Source organism: Micropterus salmoides, unplaced genomic scaffold, assembly GCF_014851395.1.
Source record: "Micropterus salmoides isolate LMB-PRFRI ecotype aquatic unplaced genomic scaffold, ASM1485139v1 Ms_hic_scaffold_12, whole genome shotgun sequence".
In the NCBI taxonomy this organism is placed as follows: Eukaryota; Metazoa; Chordata; class Actinopteri; order Centrarchiformes; family Centrarchidae; genus Micropterus; species Micropterus salmoides.
This window is the reverse complement of record NW_024040263.1, coordinates 35,550,896-35,565,726: the sequence shown is the minus strand read 5'-3', so window position 1 is coordinate 35,565,726 and position 14,831 is coordinate 35,550,896. Positions and strand designations below refer to the sequence as shown.

Here is a 14,831-nt window from a genome sequence, read left to right as displayed (position 1 = left end):
TCCTTCGTGTTCTGTCACATTCCTTCATGTTCCTTCCCATTTACGTTCCTTCGTGTTCTTTCACGTTCCTTCCCGTTCATGTTCCTTCACGTTCCTTCCCGTTCAGGTTCCTTTGTGTTCTGTCACGTTCCTTCATGTTCCTTCGTGTTCTTTCACGTTCCTTCGTGTTCTGTCACAGCAGTAGTGCCAATCCTGTTCTGTACAGTAATGTGTGTCAGGTAACTGCTGTTTTGCTAATTAGTCAATAAATTGATGAATTGATCAGTGATGGGGGGCAAATCCTCCTCTTTCACTGATTAATCATGTTTTTTTCAGTTTGATAGCAATAAAAAACTGGGAGGGAGAAACAATCTGAAGACAACACTGAATCACACCTTTCATTTTATAACCAATAAAAATCAGGCATTGACTGAAAAAAACAATCAATAGATCAGTAAGGATCAGTTGGTTTCCTCTCCTCGTGCTGAGAACATGTTCAGTCCGTCAGCACCTGACTGAAGCATCAGATGAAGCTGTGAGGAGGAAGCAGAACTGATGCCAGCATCACAGTTGATGCCCAACACGAGGCTTCGAGGCCCTGGAGGGTTCAGCTGAATGTGTCTGCCCTGACTGAAGGATGCCGCTCAGACGCCGTCTTGGATCTGCAGCTGTCACTTTGTGCGTGTGTCTGCTGTGAAAGTGTCCTCTGCTGAGAGGAAAAGGATGCCGAGGGAATCCCCTCTGTGGCGGGCCCCCCCTCACCCCCATAAAATAAAGAGTAAAAGTCACCTCTGTGTTCTTGAGGTTCAGTAAACCTGTTGAATGTGTTCGTCCTCGTTAAACACATGTATGTCAGCGCACAGATCAAACCACACGGGGACGCCGCTGCAGCGCCGCAGAGGACCATTAGCACACCTGTAGTTACTGACTTCCTGTCTGTCTGCAGCTCGTGTCTGTCCCTCAGAGGATCCCGTCCAGAAACACCAGAGAAGGAAAAACTCTGTCTGAGATCACCTGTAAGTTTACGGTGGTGGTGATGATGATGATGATGGTGGTGATGATGGTGAGTGATGGATGGTGAGGGTGAGGTTGAGGGTGATGGTGATGATGGTGAGTGATGGATGGTGATGGTGAGGGTGAGGTTGAGGGTGATGGTGATGATGGTGAGTGATGAATGGTGATGGTGAGGGTGAGTGATGGTGAGGGGGGTGGTGATGATGAGTGATGGTGATGATAATGATGGCGAGTGATTGTGATGATGGTGATCATGGTGATGGTGAGGGTGAGTGATGGTGAGGGGGGTGGTGATGAGTGATGGTGATGATAATGATGGTGAGTGATTGTGATGATGGTGATCGTGGTGATGATGAGTGATTGTGATGATGGTGAGTGATGGTGATGATGGTGAGTGATTGTGATGATGGTGATTGTGATGATGGTGAGTGATTGTGATGATGGTGAGTGATGGATGGTGATGATGGTGAGGGTGGTGATGGTGAGTGATGGATCATGATGATGACGATGATGGTGAGGGTGGTGATGTGAGAGATGGATGATGATGGATGATGATGATGGTGAGTGATGGTGATGGATGGTGATGATGGTGAAGGTGGTGGTGATGATGAGTGATGATGATGATGATGATGGTGAGTGATTGTGATGATGGTGAGTGATGGATGGTGATGATGATGTGATGATGGTGAGTGATGGTGATGGATGGTGATGGATGGTGAGGGTGGTGGTGATGAGTGATGGTGATGATGATGGTGAGTGATTGTGATGATGGTGAGTGATGGATGGTGATGATGGTGAGTGATGGTGATGATGGTGAGTGATTGTGATGATGAGTGATTGTGATGATGGTGAGTGATGGATGGTGATGATGATGGTGAGTGATGGTGATGATGGTGAGTGATTGTGATGATGGATGGTGAGGGTGGTGGTGATGATGAGTGATGGTGATGATGATGATGGTGAGTGATTGTGATGATGGTGAGTGATGGATGGTGATGATGATGAGTGATGGTGAGTGATGGATGGTGAGTGATTGTGATGATGGTGAGTGATGGATGGTGATGATGATGATGGTGAGGGTGGTGATGATGGTGAGTGATGGTGATGAGTGATTGTGATGATGGTGAGTGATTGTGATGATGATGGTGAGTGATGGTGATGGATGGTGGTGATGATGAGTGATGGTGAGTGATGGATGGTGATGATGAGTGATGGATGGTGATGATGATGGTGAGTGATTGTGAGTGATGATGATGGTGAGTGATTGTGATGGTGATGATGAGTGATTGTGATGATGGTGATGGATGGTGATGATGATGATGGTGAAGGTGGTGGTGATGGATGGTGATGATGGTGAGTGATGGATGGTGATGATATGAGGGTGGTGATGATGGTGAGTGATTGTGATGGTGAGGGTGGTGGTGATGATGGTGAGTGATAGATGGTGATGATGATGATGGTGAGTGATTGTGATGGTGATGAGTGGATGGTGATGATGATGGTGAGGGTGGTGGTGATGATGGTGAGTGATAGATGGTGATGATGATGATGGTGAGTGATTGTGATGATGGTGAGTGATGGATGGTGGTGATGGTGATGATGGTGAGTGATGGATGGTGATGATGGTGAATGATGGTGAGTGATTGTGATGATGGTGAATGATGGTGAGTGATTGTGATGGTGATGATGAGTGATTGTGATGATGGTGAGTGATGGATGGTGATGGTGAGTGATGATGAGTAATTGTGATGATGGATGGTGATGGTGATGATGGTGAGTGATGGTGATGATGATGATGATGAGTGATTGTGATGATGGTGAGTGATGGATGGTGATGATGGTGAGTGATTGTGATGATGATGGTGAGGGTGGTGGTGATGAGTGATGGTGATGATGATGGTGAGTGATTGTGATGATGGTGAGTGATGGATGGTGATGATGAGTGATGGATGGTGATGATGGTGAGTGATTGTGATGGTGATGATGAGTGATTGTGATGATGGTGATGGATGGTGATGATGGTGAAGGTGGTGGTGATGGATGGTGATGATGGTGAGTGATGGATGGTGATGATGTGAGGGTGGTGATGATGGTGAGTGATTGTGATGGTGATGAGTGGATGGTGATGATGATGGTGAGGGTGGTGGTGATGATGGTGAGTGATAGATGGTGATGATGATGATGGTGAGTGATTGTGATGATGGTGAGTGATGGATGGTGGTGATGGTGATGATGGTGAGTGATTGTGATGATGGTCAGTGATGGATGGTGATGATGGTGAGTGATTGTGATGATGGTGAATGATGGTGAGTGATTGTGATGGTGATGATGATGAGTGATTGTGATGATGGTGAGTGATGGATGGTGATGATGGTGAATGATGGTGAGTGATGATGAGTAATTGTGATGATGGATGGTGATGGTGATGATGGTGAGTGATGGTGATGATGATGATGAGTGATTGTGATGATGGTGAGTGATGGATGGTGATGATGGTGAGTGATTGTGATGATGGTGAGTGATGGTGATGATGAGTGATGGTGATGATGATGATGATGGTGAGTGATTGTGATGATGGTGAGTGATGGTGAGTGATTGTGATGATGGTGAGTGATGGATGGTGATGATGGTGAATGATGGTGAGTGATGGTGATGATGAGTGATTGTGATATTGGTGAGTGATGTGATGATGGTGAGTGATTGTGATGATGAGTGATTGTAATGATGGTGAGTGATGGTGATGGTGAGTGATTGTGATGGTGATGATGATGATGATGAGTGATTGTGATATTGATGAGTGATGGTGATGGTGAGTGATTGTGATGATGAGTGATTGTGATGATGGTGAGTGATGGATGGTGAGTGATGGTGATGGTGAGTGATTGTGATGGTGATGATGATGATGAGTGATGGTGATATTGGTGAGTGATGGTGATGATGGTGATAATGGTGAGTGATTGTGATGATGATGAGTGAGGGTGGTGGTGATGATGATGATGAGTGATGGTGGTGATGGTGGTGATGATGATGGTGAGGGTGGTGATGATGATGAGTGATGGTGGTGATGGTAGTGATGGTGATGGTGGTGATGATGGTGGTGATGGTGATTAGTGATGGTGGTGATGGTGGTGATGGTGGGGATGATGGTGAGTGAGTGTGTTTTGTCTTTCAGTTGATCAGATGAAGTTTGATCCTCCTCTGAGGAAAGAGACTGAAGCGCACCATGAAGAGGTAACACTCTCAAACTGTTGGGCAGGGCTTATATACACGTCATTGCTGATTGGGTAACACCTCTGACACCAAATGAGAGAAAACATAGCTCAGAGGAAACACGGCATCCCCCAGGTGGATGTGATGCAGGTCACATGGTAGCACCAGGTGGTCACGCCGCCATATTCTGTCTGACCCGTCTTGTCTTGTGTTTTCAGGCCGACCCGGATCGTTTCCTGGACTGTGAGGAGGAGCTCTACTACACCGCGAGATCCACCCTGGTATTTACCGCTGCCTCTTCCTGTTTCCTGTTAGCACTCCAGCTAACTGACTTGCCACGCTAACAGGCCAACAGCTTCTTTTTGTTTTCTTCTTCTTCTCTGCTTTTCCACCTGGATGATGTCACTTCCTGCTCTGCTGTCACTGGTCTGTGTTAGTTAGTCTGTGATTCTGTCCAATCAGCAGTTTAGAGGTGTGCCAGTGACAGAGCAGTAGAGTCACATGATGTGTGTCAGACAGCTGATTCGTTAAAACCGTGAGTGAAGTGTGGAGGGGGGGGGGGTACAGCAGCGCAGCGGCGTTTGGGTCTGTAAGGAATCAATCAGCTGCCTCCACATCTGCTCTGGAATTTGTACAGCAGGCTTTTAGGAAAGGGGAGGGGGGGAAAGATCAAATCCTCTAAGCTGAAGATAATAAATCGTGTCTCCTGCAGGAGCTGCAGATGGAGGAGGAGGATTCTGCTGCAGGATCAGGATCAGGATCCAGCCTCAGTGGAAACAGGTGGGAAACACAGGATCAATAAAACATCTCCGTCACATTTAAAGATCAGACACAAAGCAGCAACATGTGAAGGCGTCCAGGCAGAAGGAGGGAAGTTCTGATCACATCCAGAGTGAGTGGAAGACTTCCTGTGATGCTCAGACAGAGACCACCGTCGGGCCTCACGTCCTCGGGCCACCATCGGGTCTCAGGGTCTCGGGTCACCGTTGGGTCTCACGTCTTCGGTGCCACCGTCGGGTCTCACTGCCACTTGTATGTTAATGAGCTCACCTGTACAGGTGTTAGCTGGAAGCTAGCAGCAGTGTTGAGACTCTCTCCTGGTTCTGGAGAACTTCAGGACGAGGCTCTCGTGCTGTCTGAGCTATATCTGATCACGCCTCCTCTAGAAGTCACATTTTTTAACTCAGTTCAGTGAAAAGGCGTCCTCTCACCTGAGCACGCTCAGTGGAGCCCTCCCGCATTTAATTGTTGATGATAAAACGGGACAGTGAGTCGGGGGGGTTGGTCCCCAGCACTGGTTCTCTGGTCCTGGGGGCCACATCATGTAAACGAGCTGCTGGTTGGTAATTGTGGAGTTTGCAGACCCTCCGCAGCACACGTGAACGCAGCACGTGAAGAAGAGAGTTTCTCTCCTCCCTCAGCGAGTGCAGACTTCGGCTCCGGCTGAATTATTTATTGCTCGCCGATGAAAATTTAAAGACGCTGCATTTGAGCACTTTGGAATTTTTGCTAACGGTGAAGAAAGCGGTTTTAAATGGACGGCTGGCATTTCCACTGACGTTTTCTTCTTCTGCTGCTGTCTGAATGCGCCGACCTCTGACCTCGCCGCTGACCTCTCACTTCTCGTCACACCAGGGAAATGTGTCTGATGATGAGAAAGACTGTGAAAAGGGAGAGCAGACGGGTCTCCTGGAGAACCTGCAGGGTTCTGGCAGCTGAATAAGGTTCTAAGAGCTCTTTCAGATGAGACGCCGTCCGACAGCTCAGAAGGATTTTTACTGACAGGAAATCAGAATATTGAGGAAAAGTTCATTAATTTAAGCTTATGGAAATCCAGATCTGAAAATATTAGATCTTTAAATCAGAAATGTGGACCTGAGACGATCAGAGAGTCATGCTTCACCTGCTGACGAGCTTTATGGAGACGCCGGTTTCCTGTTCCAGCAGGATCTGGCACCTGCCCGCAGGACTAGAACCACTAGGAACCGGTCTGCCAACCGTGGTGTTCCTGTGATTGGTCGGCCAGCTCACCTGACCTGAACCCCTCAGAGACTCTGAGAGACACCAGACGGGCTGAAGGTCTCATCAAAGCTCGGCAGGCTGGTCGCCTCCTCGCCGCCCTGAAAGCGAAACTCGACCAGCTGCTGAGAGGAGAAACTAACCAACCAGAAGGTTTTCAGAAGATCCACATTTCTGTATAATTTATTTATTCTAATATTTAGAGATCTCGATTACTGATTTCCATGAGCTGCAATCATCAAGATGAAACTAACGAAGAAATAAACGTGTCACCTGTAGACATTGTTCATGTTTAACATTCACCTGTTGAACATCACCTGGACGCTTCACCTTTCCACATCACACCGGGTCAGTTTCATACTCGACCCTGATTGGCTCCAAGCCAGCTGTGATGTCATAACTCGTGCTGGTAAATCCCGGTGTTAAGAGGTGAGTTTAGAGAGAACGTCTCGTCAGCTGCATCACTGCTGACGGAAGAGAAAATGCCATGTTTGTAAAAGGTGTTGTAAAGTGACATCAGTTATTGGTCAGCTCATGTTTAAAGACTGAGTTTCTTTTTTTGTTCCCTCCAAACTGTCCAATCAGGAGCCAGCTGAGGTCTGTGGAGGAGGAGCTCAACCAAAGGTAAGCCCCGCCCCTCCACGCACTGACAGGTGTGACATCCCACAGGTGATACGTGTCGGTGACACGCTCACTTACTGAGTTATCTGTGAACCTGGAGATGCCTGTTTCCTCCACAGGGGCCATGACACTCACCTGGATGAGGTGGCTGCAAGTGAGGATGAAGGTAAGACTGAGGATGATGATGAAGGCTGTGTGGGAGGAGAGAACCAATCAGGCGTCTCTAATTCTCCAGATCACCATGACAACGACAATGGAGACAACATGCCGCAGTGAGTGTGATGAACACACCTGAAAACACCTGACGCTAACGTTGCGCTAGCTTTCAGCCTGAAGTGAAAATGTTTGGTTCTGGTTCTGGTCGGACTCACAGGAAGTTCTCTTCTCTCTCTCTGTGTCTTTCAGTGTAAAGGACTTGACGTTGCGGCCCGGCCCTCCTCCTGAAGCCCCCCCCCCCCAGGTGTGTCCTCCCACCTGTCCTGGATCTGTCTGTCTGGATCATGTCTGTCAGAACCAGCATCTCATATCTCTGCGCCCCCTACAGGAGGGACCACCTTCTTCTGATGACGACCATCATGGCGACCAGGGTACCATAAAGCGCCATCCTCCGTCAGAAAGCCCGGTCCGCTCGGCCACCCAGGGTCCACCCAGACCTCCACCCCCTAAACTGCCCCCCCACAGACTGAGCAGCCTGGGTAAGTTCTGCTGGAACCTCTGAGAACATCAGATCAGGTCGTTTGCTTTCACATCTCAAGCGAACAGGTCAGGTGTGAAAGCACCTGCAGCTTCCACTACACTTCATGTACACTTCCGACACACCTGGAATACACCTGCCGTGTGTCCAACAGTCTCTCTCTGTGCAGGTAACGCCCCGCCCTCCTCTGAGCAGCACTCCGCAGCGCCTCCTGCTGGCCCCGACAGGAAACATCCTCCGGTAAGAAACGGATTCATCTTTCATGTTTCTGCAGCAGCAGCAGGGAGCAGAGGTCCGACAGGCTGCAGGTAAACCCCGCCCCTCTGCTGCACCCTGCAGGTGAAAACTAACCGCATAAAAAGAGGCAGACGTCTCTTACTGATAACTGATGTGCACATGCTCAGAACTCATGCTGATGTCAGTGTTTGTTTCTCCATCAGAAACCCGCCAGCAACGGACTCCCGCCTACACCTAAAGTCCACGTAGGTCCAACACACACACAAACCCCCACCCCTAACATAAACCGGACTCTAACCTCAGAACGTCTGCTGCACTTTACATCACAGCTCAGCAGTGTGATAATAAGCTAATAATGAATAATTAACTTCCGCCTGGTCAGTGTGCCCGATTCATTGGACCCTGACAGCGATCCTAGGACTGAACCCTGAGGCTCCACCAGTGACCTGGGTGGTGGATCTAAAAGCAGAACACCACGTCAGCTGTTTAACGAAGACTAGATGATAGAAGGGCTGAACGCTCAGAGACCCTGAGCTTTATGTTGGTTTCTGTTTCCTCCTGTTTTCAGATGGGAGCCTGTTTCTCAAAGGTTTTCAACGGCTGTCCTCTGAAGATTCACTCTGCTGCCTCCTGGATCAACCCGGACACCAGAGGTACGTCCATTCATCACATTTCATCACACCAGGATCGCCTTCGGTCCGACCCGGCTTCAGTCTGGGAGTCTCTGGGATGAGTCGGTGCAGGAGGGTGCGGGGTGTCTCGCCATGGAGAGTGAGCCCTACACTGGTTGATGTGTCCAGGAAAACTGGTGCCTTATTGTGGGTTTGGTGGGAGGGGCTTAGCGGAGTGACACGAGCAGCAGAGTAGTTGTTCCCAACTGCTGCTTTGAAGGGGAACTTCTGTATTTTACTTCTGGACCCCATTTTCAGTCTGCAGCCATTTCACGGCTTGTGGGTAACCTCGTCTCGTCAGAGTCGATCCACCGCAGAGCTGGTTTCTGCCGGGCTCAGACAGTTATAGTGGAAAGGATCCTGCAGAGAGAGACAGGAAGGCTCTTCGATGAAATTCTGCCCCTCTGGTCCGCCGCTGCCTCCATCAGTCAGCTTGTGTTATTGTGTGACTTTGGTGTTTAGGGTCCAGTCCGTCCCAGTCCGTCAGTGTCGTAGTATTTCTGTGTTCAGTATTGTTTGTGTGCTTCTGTCCTCAGATCATTATCTCATCTTCGGAGCCGAGGAGGGAATCTACACTCTGAACCTGAACGAGCTCCATGAGAACTGCATGGAACAGGTGAGAGACAGGAAACAGCTGCTTCTGGAGGGCTCACCTGGTCCACCTGGTGGTGCTCGGACCCCTAACCCAAAAAACACTACAAACATTGTAGACTTTAGATTTCAGCTGACGGCACAGAGGTTAGTGCAGAAATGCAAATAAATAAAAGAGTTTCATCAGGAAGACTATTCGGGTTTTTAGTTTTGACACCAGATTCAGGGTCTGATCTAGTTTTCAGTCCAGATCAGGAGGCCACGGCAGCGTGGGGTTCAGGGTCTGAGGCTGAGTGCAGGATAAATCAGTGACCGCTTTGTGTGTGTGCAGTTGTTTCCTCGCAGGTGTACCTGGGTTTATGTGATGAACAACACTCTGATCTCCATCTCAGGTCAGTCACACACCGTTGATTTTTTATTCTGCTCTTATTGTCTGCTTTAGTTATTTTTCATGAATTAACTCTAACAAGTGAATGACTCAACAACACGAGACAAAAAGTCCTTGAAGCAAACTGACACCTGAGGAAGGAAAATAAGTAAAGGACTCGAATCAGGTCATTAAACGAATCAAAGAAAAACAAACTCTAAAATCTTAATTTGATTCATAAAAACAATGCGAGACTGTAAAAGAAAAACAATGAAAAAGGAAAACTATGATGTGTGTTACCTGACCCCTGCGTCTCGTCTGCAGGTAAAGCCTCTCAGCTGTACTGCCACAATCTGGCCGGCATGTTCGAACAGGCTCGACAGAAACTGAAGCTGACGTCTCACCGGCTGCCCGATCGCATCTTACCGCGGTCAGTTCCTGAAAACATTCAACACATGTTACAAGCTTTAAACACAAAGGCTCACCGCTCCCTGGGTGCAGCCTCACAGGGGTGAGGACTCGTAGCGTCCTGGAGTTCAGTTCTAAAATGTTCTTGTTTTTAGTCTCCTGGAGCATTATGGGTAATGTTTCAGGTATTGTTTTGGACATGGAAACGGTTGTAATCCTCGCTCGGCTCGCTCACGTTGTCCCGGTACCTTAAACGCCCTCCTGATCGTTTGCCTTATTGTTTTGGTCTCCAGGAAGTTTTCCATCTCCAACAAGATTCCCGACACCAAAGGCTGCCTGAAATGCTGCGTAGGTGAGTCTCCCATGGTTTCCCATCATGCACCACACCCTCTCCACTGAAGCTGGCAGGCTCTGACCACATGTACATGAGATACACGACACGCCTTTTAACCACGTGTTCGCACAGACAGCCGGCTACAGCGTCCGTTGCTAGGTAACAGATATAAAGGGGGACAAGAGATGTTGGATTGAGTATTTAGGATTCCCAAACTTGAGAGAAGATGGGGTTCCTTAAATTAGTTTGGTATTCCAGAAGCCTCTTGTCCTGACTTCAGACAGGAGGCTTCTGGGATTTGGGTCCCGGTCCTTGTCTACAGCCGGCTCTGCTCTGTGCAGCCAGACAGACACATGTGATTATCTTTGACACCTGTCCCTGCTCCCCACAGTGAGAAACCCCTACACTGGTCACAAGTACATGGGCGGAGCCTTCCAGTCCGGTGTGGTCCTGCTGGAGTGGGTGGAGCCGATGCAGAAATTCATGCTGGTCAAGGTAAGAACACAGGGCTAATCAAACCAAAAAAAGCGAGACCAAGACACCTGAAAGTGAACACAGCACAACACAGGAAGTACAGTAATCTGGGAAAATAAAACAGAGGACGTGGACGACCAGAACAGATCCATGGACCAGGAAGAATGAAAGTGAAAACTTAAAACAAGGAGATCAGACCTGTCAGGAAGTCAGAGCTCGGGAGAGAAACTAAAAGAGAAGGACGTGAACTAGGAAACCCAAAACCATGACCAGGGGTGGAAACTAACCAATCATGTTTACTCGCGTTACTATAACTGAGTACTTTGTGTACTTTTTTTAAGTCGTTTTTATAATCTGTAATTTTAAAAGTATGTTTTCTTTGAAGTTTTGTACTTCTTTGTAGTTTTAAATCACAGCGTTACTGAGTAAAACACAGGACTGACTGTGACTCAGCCAGCTGCAGAAGCACCAGGGCTGAACGTCGTGCTACATACTGCACCGCAAGAGAAGGTTTTCGACTCGACGCGATTTTAATGATGTGCACCTCGCGCTGTGAGTCCAGGCAAAAGCTGGGAGGCTACAGTTTTTTAATATGAACATCTTGAAAGTGAAGCGCAGCCTGTGAGCTGCTCTTCAACAGAGCTGAACATGTGGACTGTGGAGAGATTTCTGCCTGATCAATCGTGTGTAATCAGTATAAATCAAATCTTAAATGTAAATCAAATATTAAATCAATTAAATCATCATATAAATCTGATATTAAATCAATATAAATCAGATATTAAATATAAATCAGATATTAAATCAGTGTAAATCAAATATTATATCAATATAAATCAGATATTAAATATAAATCAGATATTAAATCAGTGTAAATCAAATATTAAATCAATATAAATCAGATATTAAATCAGTATAAATCAGATATGAAATCAATATAAATCAGGTATTAAATATAAATCAGATATTAAATCAGTGTAAATCAAATATTAAATCAATATAAATCAGATATTAAATCAGTATAAATCAGATACTGCGGTGGACTGGTGATCTGTCCAGGGTGTACCCCGCCTTTCTCCAGCCCCCCGTGACCCTGTACGCAGGATAAAAGGTTGACAATGGATGGATGGATATAAATCAGATATTAAATCAATATAAATCAGATAATAAATCAATATAAATCAGATATTAAATCCGTATAAATCAGATATTAAATCTAAATCAGATATTAAATCAATATAAATCAGATATTAAATCAATATAAATCAAATATTAAACAAATCAGATATTAAATCAATATAAATCAGATATTAAATCAGTATAAATCAGATGATAAATCAATATAAATCAGATATTAAATCAGTATAAATCAGATCTTAAATATAAATCAGATATTAAATCAGTATAAATCAGATATTAAATCAATATAAATCAGATATTAAATCAGTATAAATAAAATATTAAATCAATATAAAGATATTAAATATAAATCAGATATTACATCAATATAAATCAGATGGACTGGTGATCTGTCCAGGGTGTACCCCGCCTTTCTCCAGCCCCCCGTGACCCTGTACGCAGAATAAAAGGTTGACAATGGATGGATGGATATAAATCAGATATTAAATCAATATAAATCAGATATTAAATCAGTATAAATCAGATAATAAATATAAATCAGATATTAAATCAATATAAATCAGATACTGCGGTGGACTGGTGATCTGTCCAGGGTGTACCCCGCCTTTCTCCAGCCCCTCGTGACCCTGTACGCAGGATAAAAGGTTGACAATGGATGGATGGATATAAATCAGTATAAATCAGATATTAAATTAGTATAAAACAGATTAAATCAGTATAAATCAAATGTTAAATATAAATCAGATATTAAATTAATATAAATCAGATACTGCGGTGGACTGGTGATCTGTCCAGGGTGTACCCCGCCTTTCTCCAGCCCCCCGTGACCCTGTACGCAGGATAAAAGGTTGACAATGGATGGATGGATATAAATCAGATATTAAATCAGTATAAATCAGATATTAAATCAATATAAATCAGATATTAAATCAGATATTAAATCAATATAAATCAAATATTAAACAAATCAGATATTAAATCAATATAAATCAGATATTAAATCAGTATAAATAAAATATTAAATCAATATGAAGATATTAAATATAAATTAGATATTACATCAATATAAATCAGATACTGCGGTGGACTGGTGATCTGTCCAGGGTGTACCCCGCTTTTCTCCAGCCCCCCGTGACCCTGTACGCAGGATAAGCGGTTGACGATGGATGGATGGATATAAATCAGATATTAAATCAGTATAAATCAGATATTAAATCAGTATAAATCAGATATTAAATCAGTATAAATCAGATTTTAAATCAGTATAAATAAAATATTAAATCAATATAAAGATAGTAAATATAAATCAGATAATAAATCAATATAAATCAGATATTAAATATAAATCAGCTATTAAATCAGTATAAATCAGATATTAAATATAAATCTGATATTAAATCAGTATAAATCAGATATTAAATCAATATAAATCAGATATTAAATCAGTATAAATCAAATATTAAATATAAATCAGATATTAAATCAGTATAAATCAAATATTAAATATAAATCAGCTATTAAATCAATATAAATCAGATATTAAATCAATATAAATTAGATATTACATCAATATAAATCAGATACTGCGACCCCGCCTTTCTCCAGCCCCCCGTGACCCTGTACGCAGGATAAGCGGTTGACGATGGATGGATGGATATAAATCAGATATTAAATCAGTATAAATCAGATATTAAATCAGTATAAATCAGATATTAAATATAAATCAGATAATAAGTCAATATAAATCAGATATTAAATCAGTATAAATCAGATATTAAATATAAATCAGATATTAAATTAATATAAATCAGATACTGCGATGGACTGGTGATCTGTCCAGGGTGTACCCCGCCTTTCTCCAGCCCCCCGCGACCCTGTACGCAGGATAAGCGGTTGACGATGGATGGATGGATATAAATCAGATATTAAATCAATATAAATCAAATATTAAATCAGTATAAATCAGATATTAAATCAATATAAATCAGATATTAAATTAGTATAAAACAGATTAAATCAGTATAAATCAAATGTTAAATATAAATCAAATGTTAAATATAAATCAGATATTAAATCAATATAAATCAGATAATAAATATAAATCAGATACTGCGGTGGACTGGTGATCTGTCCAGGGTGTACCCCGCCTTTCTCCAGCCCCCCGTGACCCTGTATGCAGGATAAAAGGTTGACAATGGATGGATGGATATAAATCAGTATAAATCAGATATTAAATTAGTATAAAACAGATTAAATCAGTATAAATCAAATGTTAAATGTAAATCAGATATTAAATTAATATAAATCAGATACTGCGGTGGACTGGTGATCTGTCCAGGGTGTACCCCGCCTTTCTCCAGCCCCCCGTGACCCTGTACGCAGGATAAAAGGTTGACAATGGATGGATGGATATAAATCAGATATTAAATCAGTATAAATCAGATATTAAATCAATATAAATCAGATATTAAATCAGTATAAATCAGATAATAAATCAATATAAATCAGATATTAAATCTAAATCAGATATTAAATCGATATAAATCAAATATTAAATCAGATATTAAATCAATATAAATCAGATATTAAATCAGTATAAATAAAATATTAAATCAATATGAAGATATTAAATATAAATCAGATATTAAATTAGTATAAAACAGATTAAATCAGTATAAATCAGATAATAAATCAATATAAATCAGATATTAAATCAATATAAATCAGATATTAAATCTAAATCAGATATTAAATCAATATAAATCAGATATTAAATCGATATAAATCAAATATTAAATCAGATATTAAATCAATATAAATCAATATAAATCAGATATTAAATATAAATCAGATATTAAATCAGTATAAATCAGATATTAAATCAGTATAAATCAGATATTAAATATAAATCAGATATTAAATCTAAATCAGATATTAAATCAGTATAAATCAGATATTAAATCAGTATAAATCAGATATTAAATATAAATCAGATATTAAATCAGTATAAATCAGATATTAAATCGATATAAATCAAATATTAAATCAGATATTAAATCAATATAAATCAAT

General features: G+C 42.9%; 1 protein-coding gene across 4 annotated transcripts in view; it reads left to right on the top strand.

Annotated features, from left to right (window-relative positions):
- LOC119899874 (mitogen-activated protein kinase kinase kinase kinase 3-like) overlaps positions 1-14,831 on the top strand; it is a 51,315-nt gene that overhangs the window by 32,093 nt on the left and 4,391 nt on the right. For 3 of the 4 annotated variants that reach the window (XM_038714687.1, XM_038714688.1, XM_038714690.1), the window contains 16 exons: positions 926-995; positions 4,166-4,224; positions 4,422-4,484; positions 4,916-4,983; positions 6,808-6,846; positions 6,963-7,115; positions 7,249-7,303; positions 7,388-7,538; positions 7,707-7,777; positions 7,978-8,019; positions 8,343-8,427; positions 8,982-9,061; positions 9,368-9,428; positions 9,728-9,833; positions 10,105-10,163; positions 10,537-10,640. In XM_038714687.1, coding sequence (XP_038570615.1) covers positions 926-995; positions 4,166-4,224; positions 4,422-4,484; positions 4,916-4,983; positions 6,808-6,846; positions 6,963-7,115; positions 7,249-7,303; positions 7,388-7,538; positions 7,707-7,777; positions 7,978-8,019; positions 8,343-8,427; positions 8,982-9,061; positions 9,368-9,428; positions 9,728-9,833; positions 10,105-10,163; positions 10,537-10,640 — 1,266 coding nt within the window. The remainder of the gene's footprint in view (positions 1-925; positions 996-4,165; positions 4,225-4,421; positions 4,485-4,915; positions 4,984-6,807; positions 6,847-6,962; positions 7,116-7,248; positions 7,304-7,387; positions 7,539-7,706; positions 7,778-7,977; positions 8,020-8,342; positions 8,428-8,981; positions 9,062-9,367; positions 9,429-9,727; positions 9,834-10,104; positions 10,164-10,536; positions 10,641-14,831) is intronic. The other variant, XM_038714689.1, reaches the window with a different exon arrangement.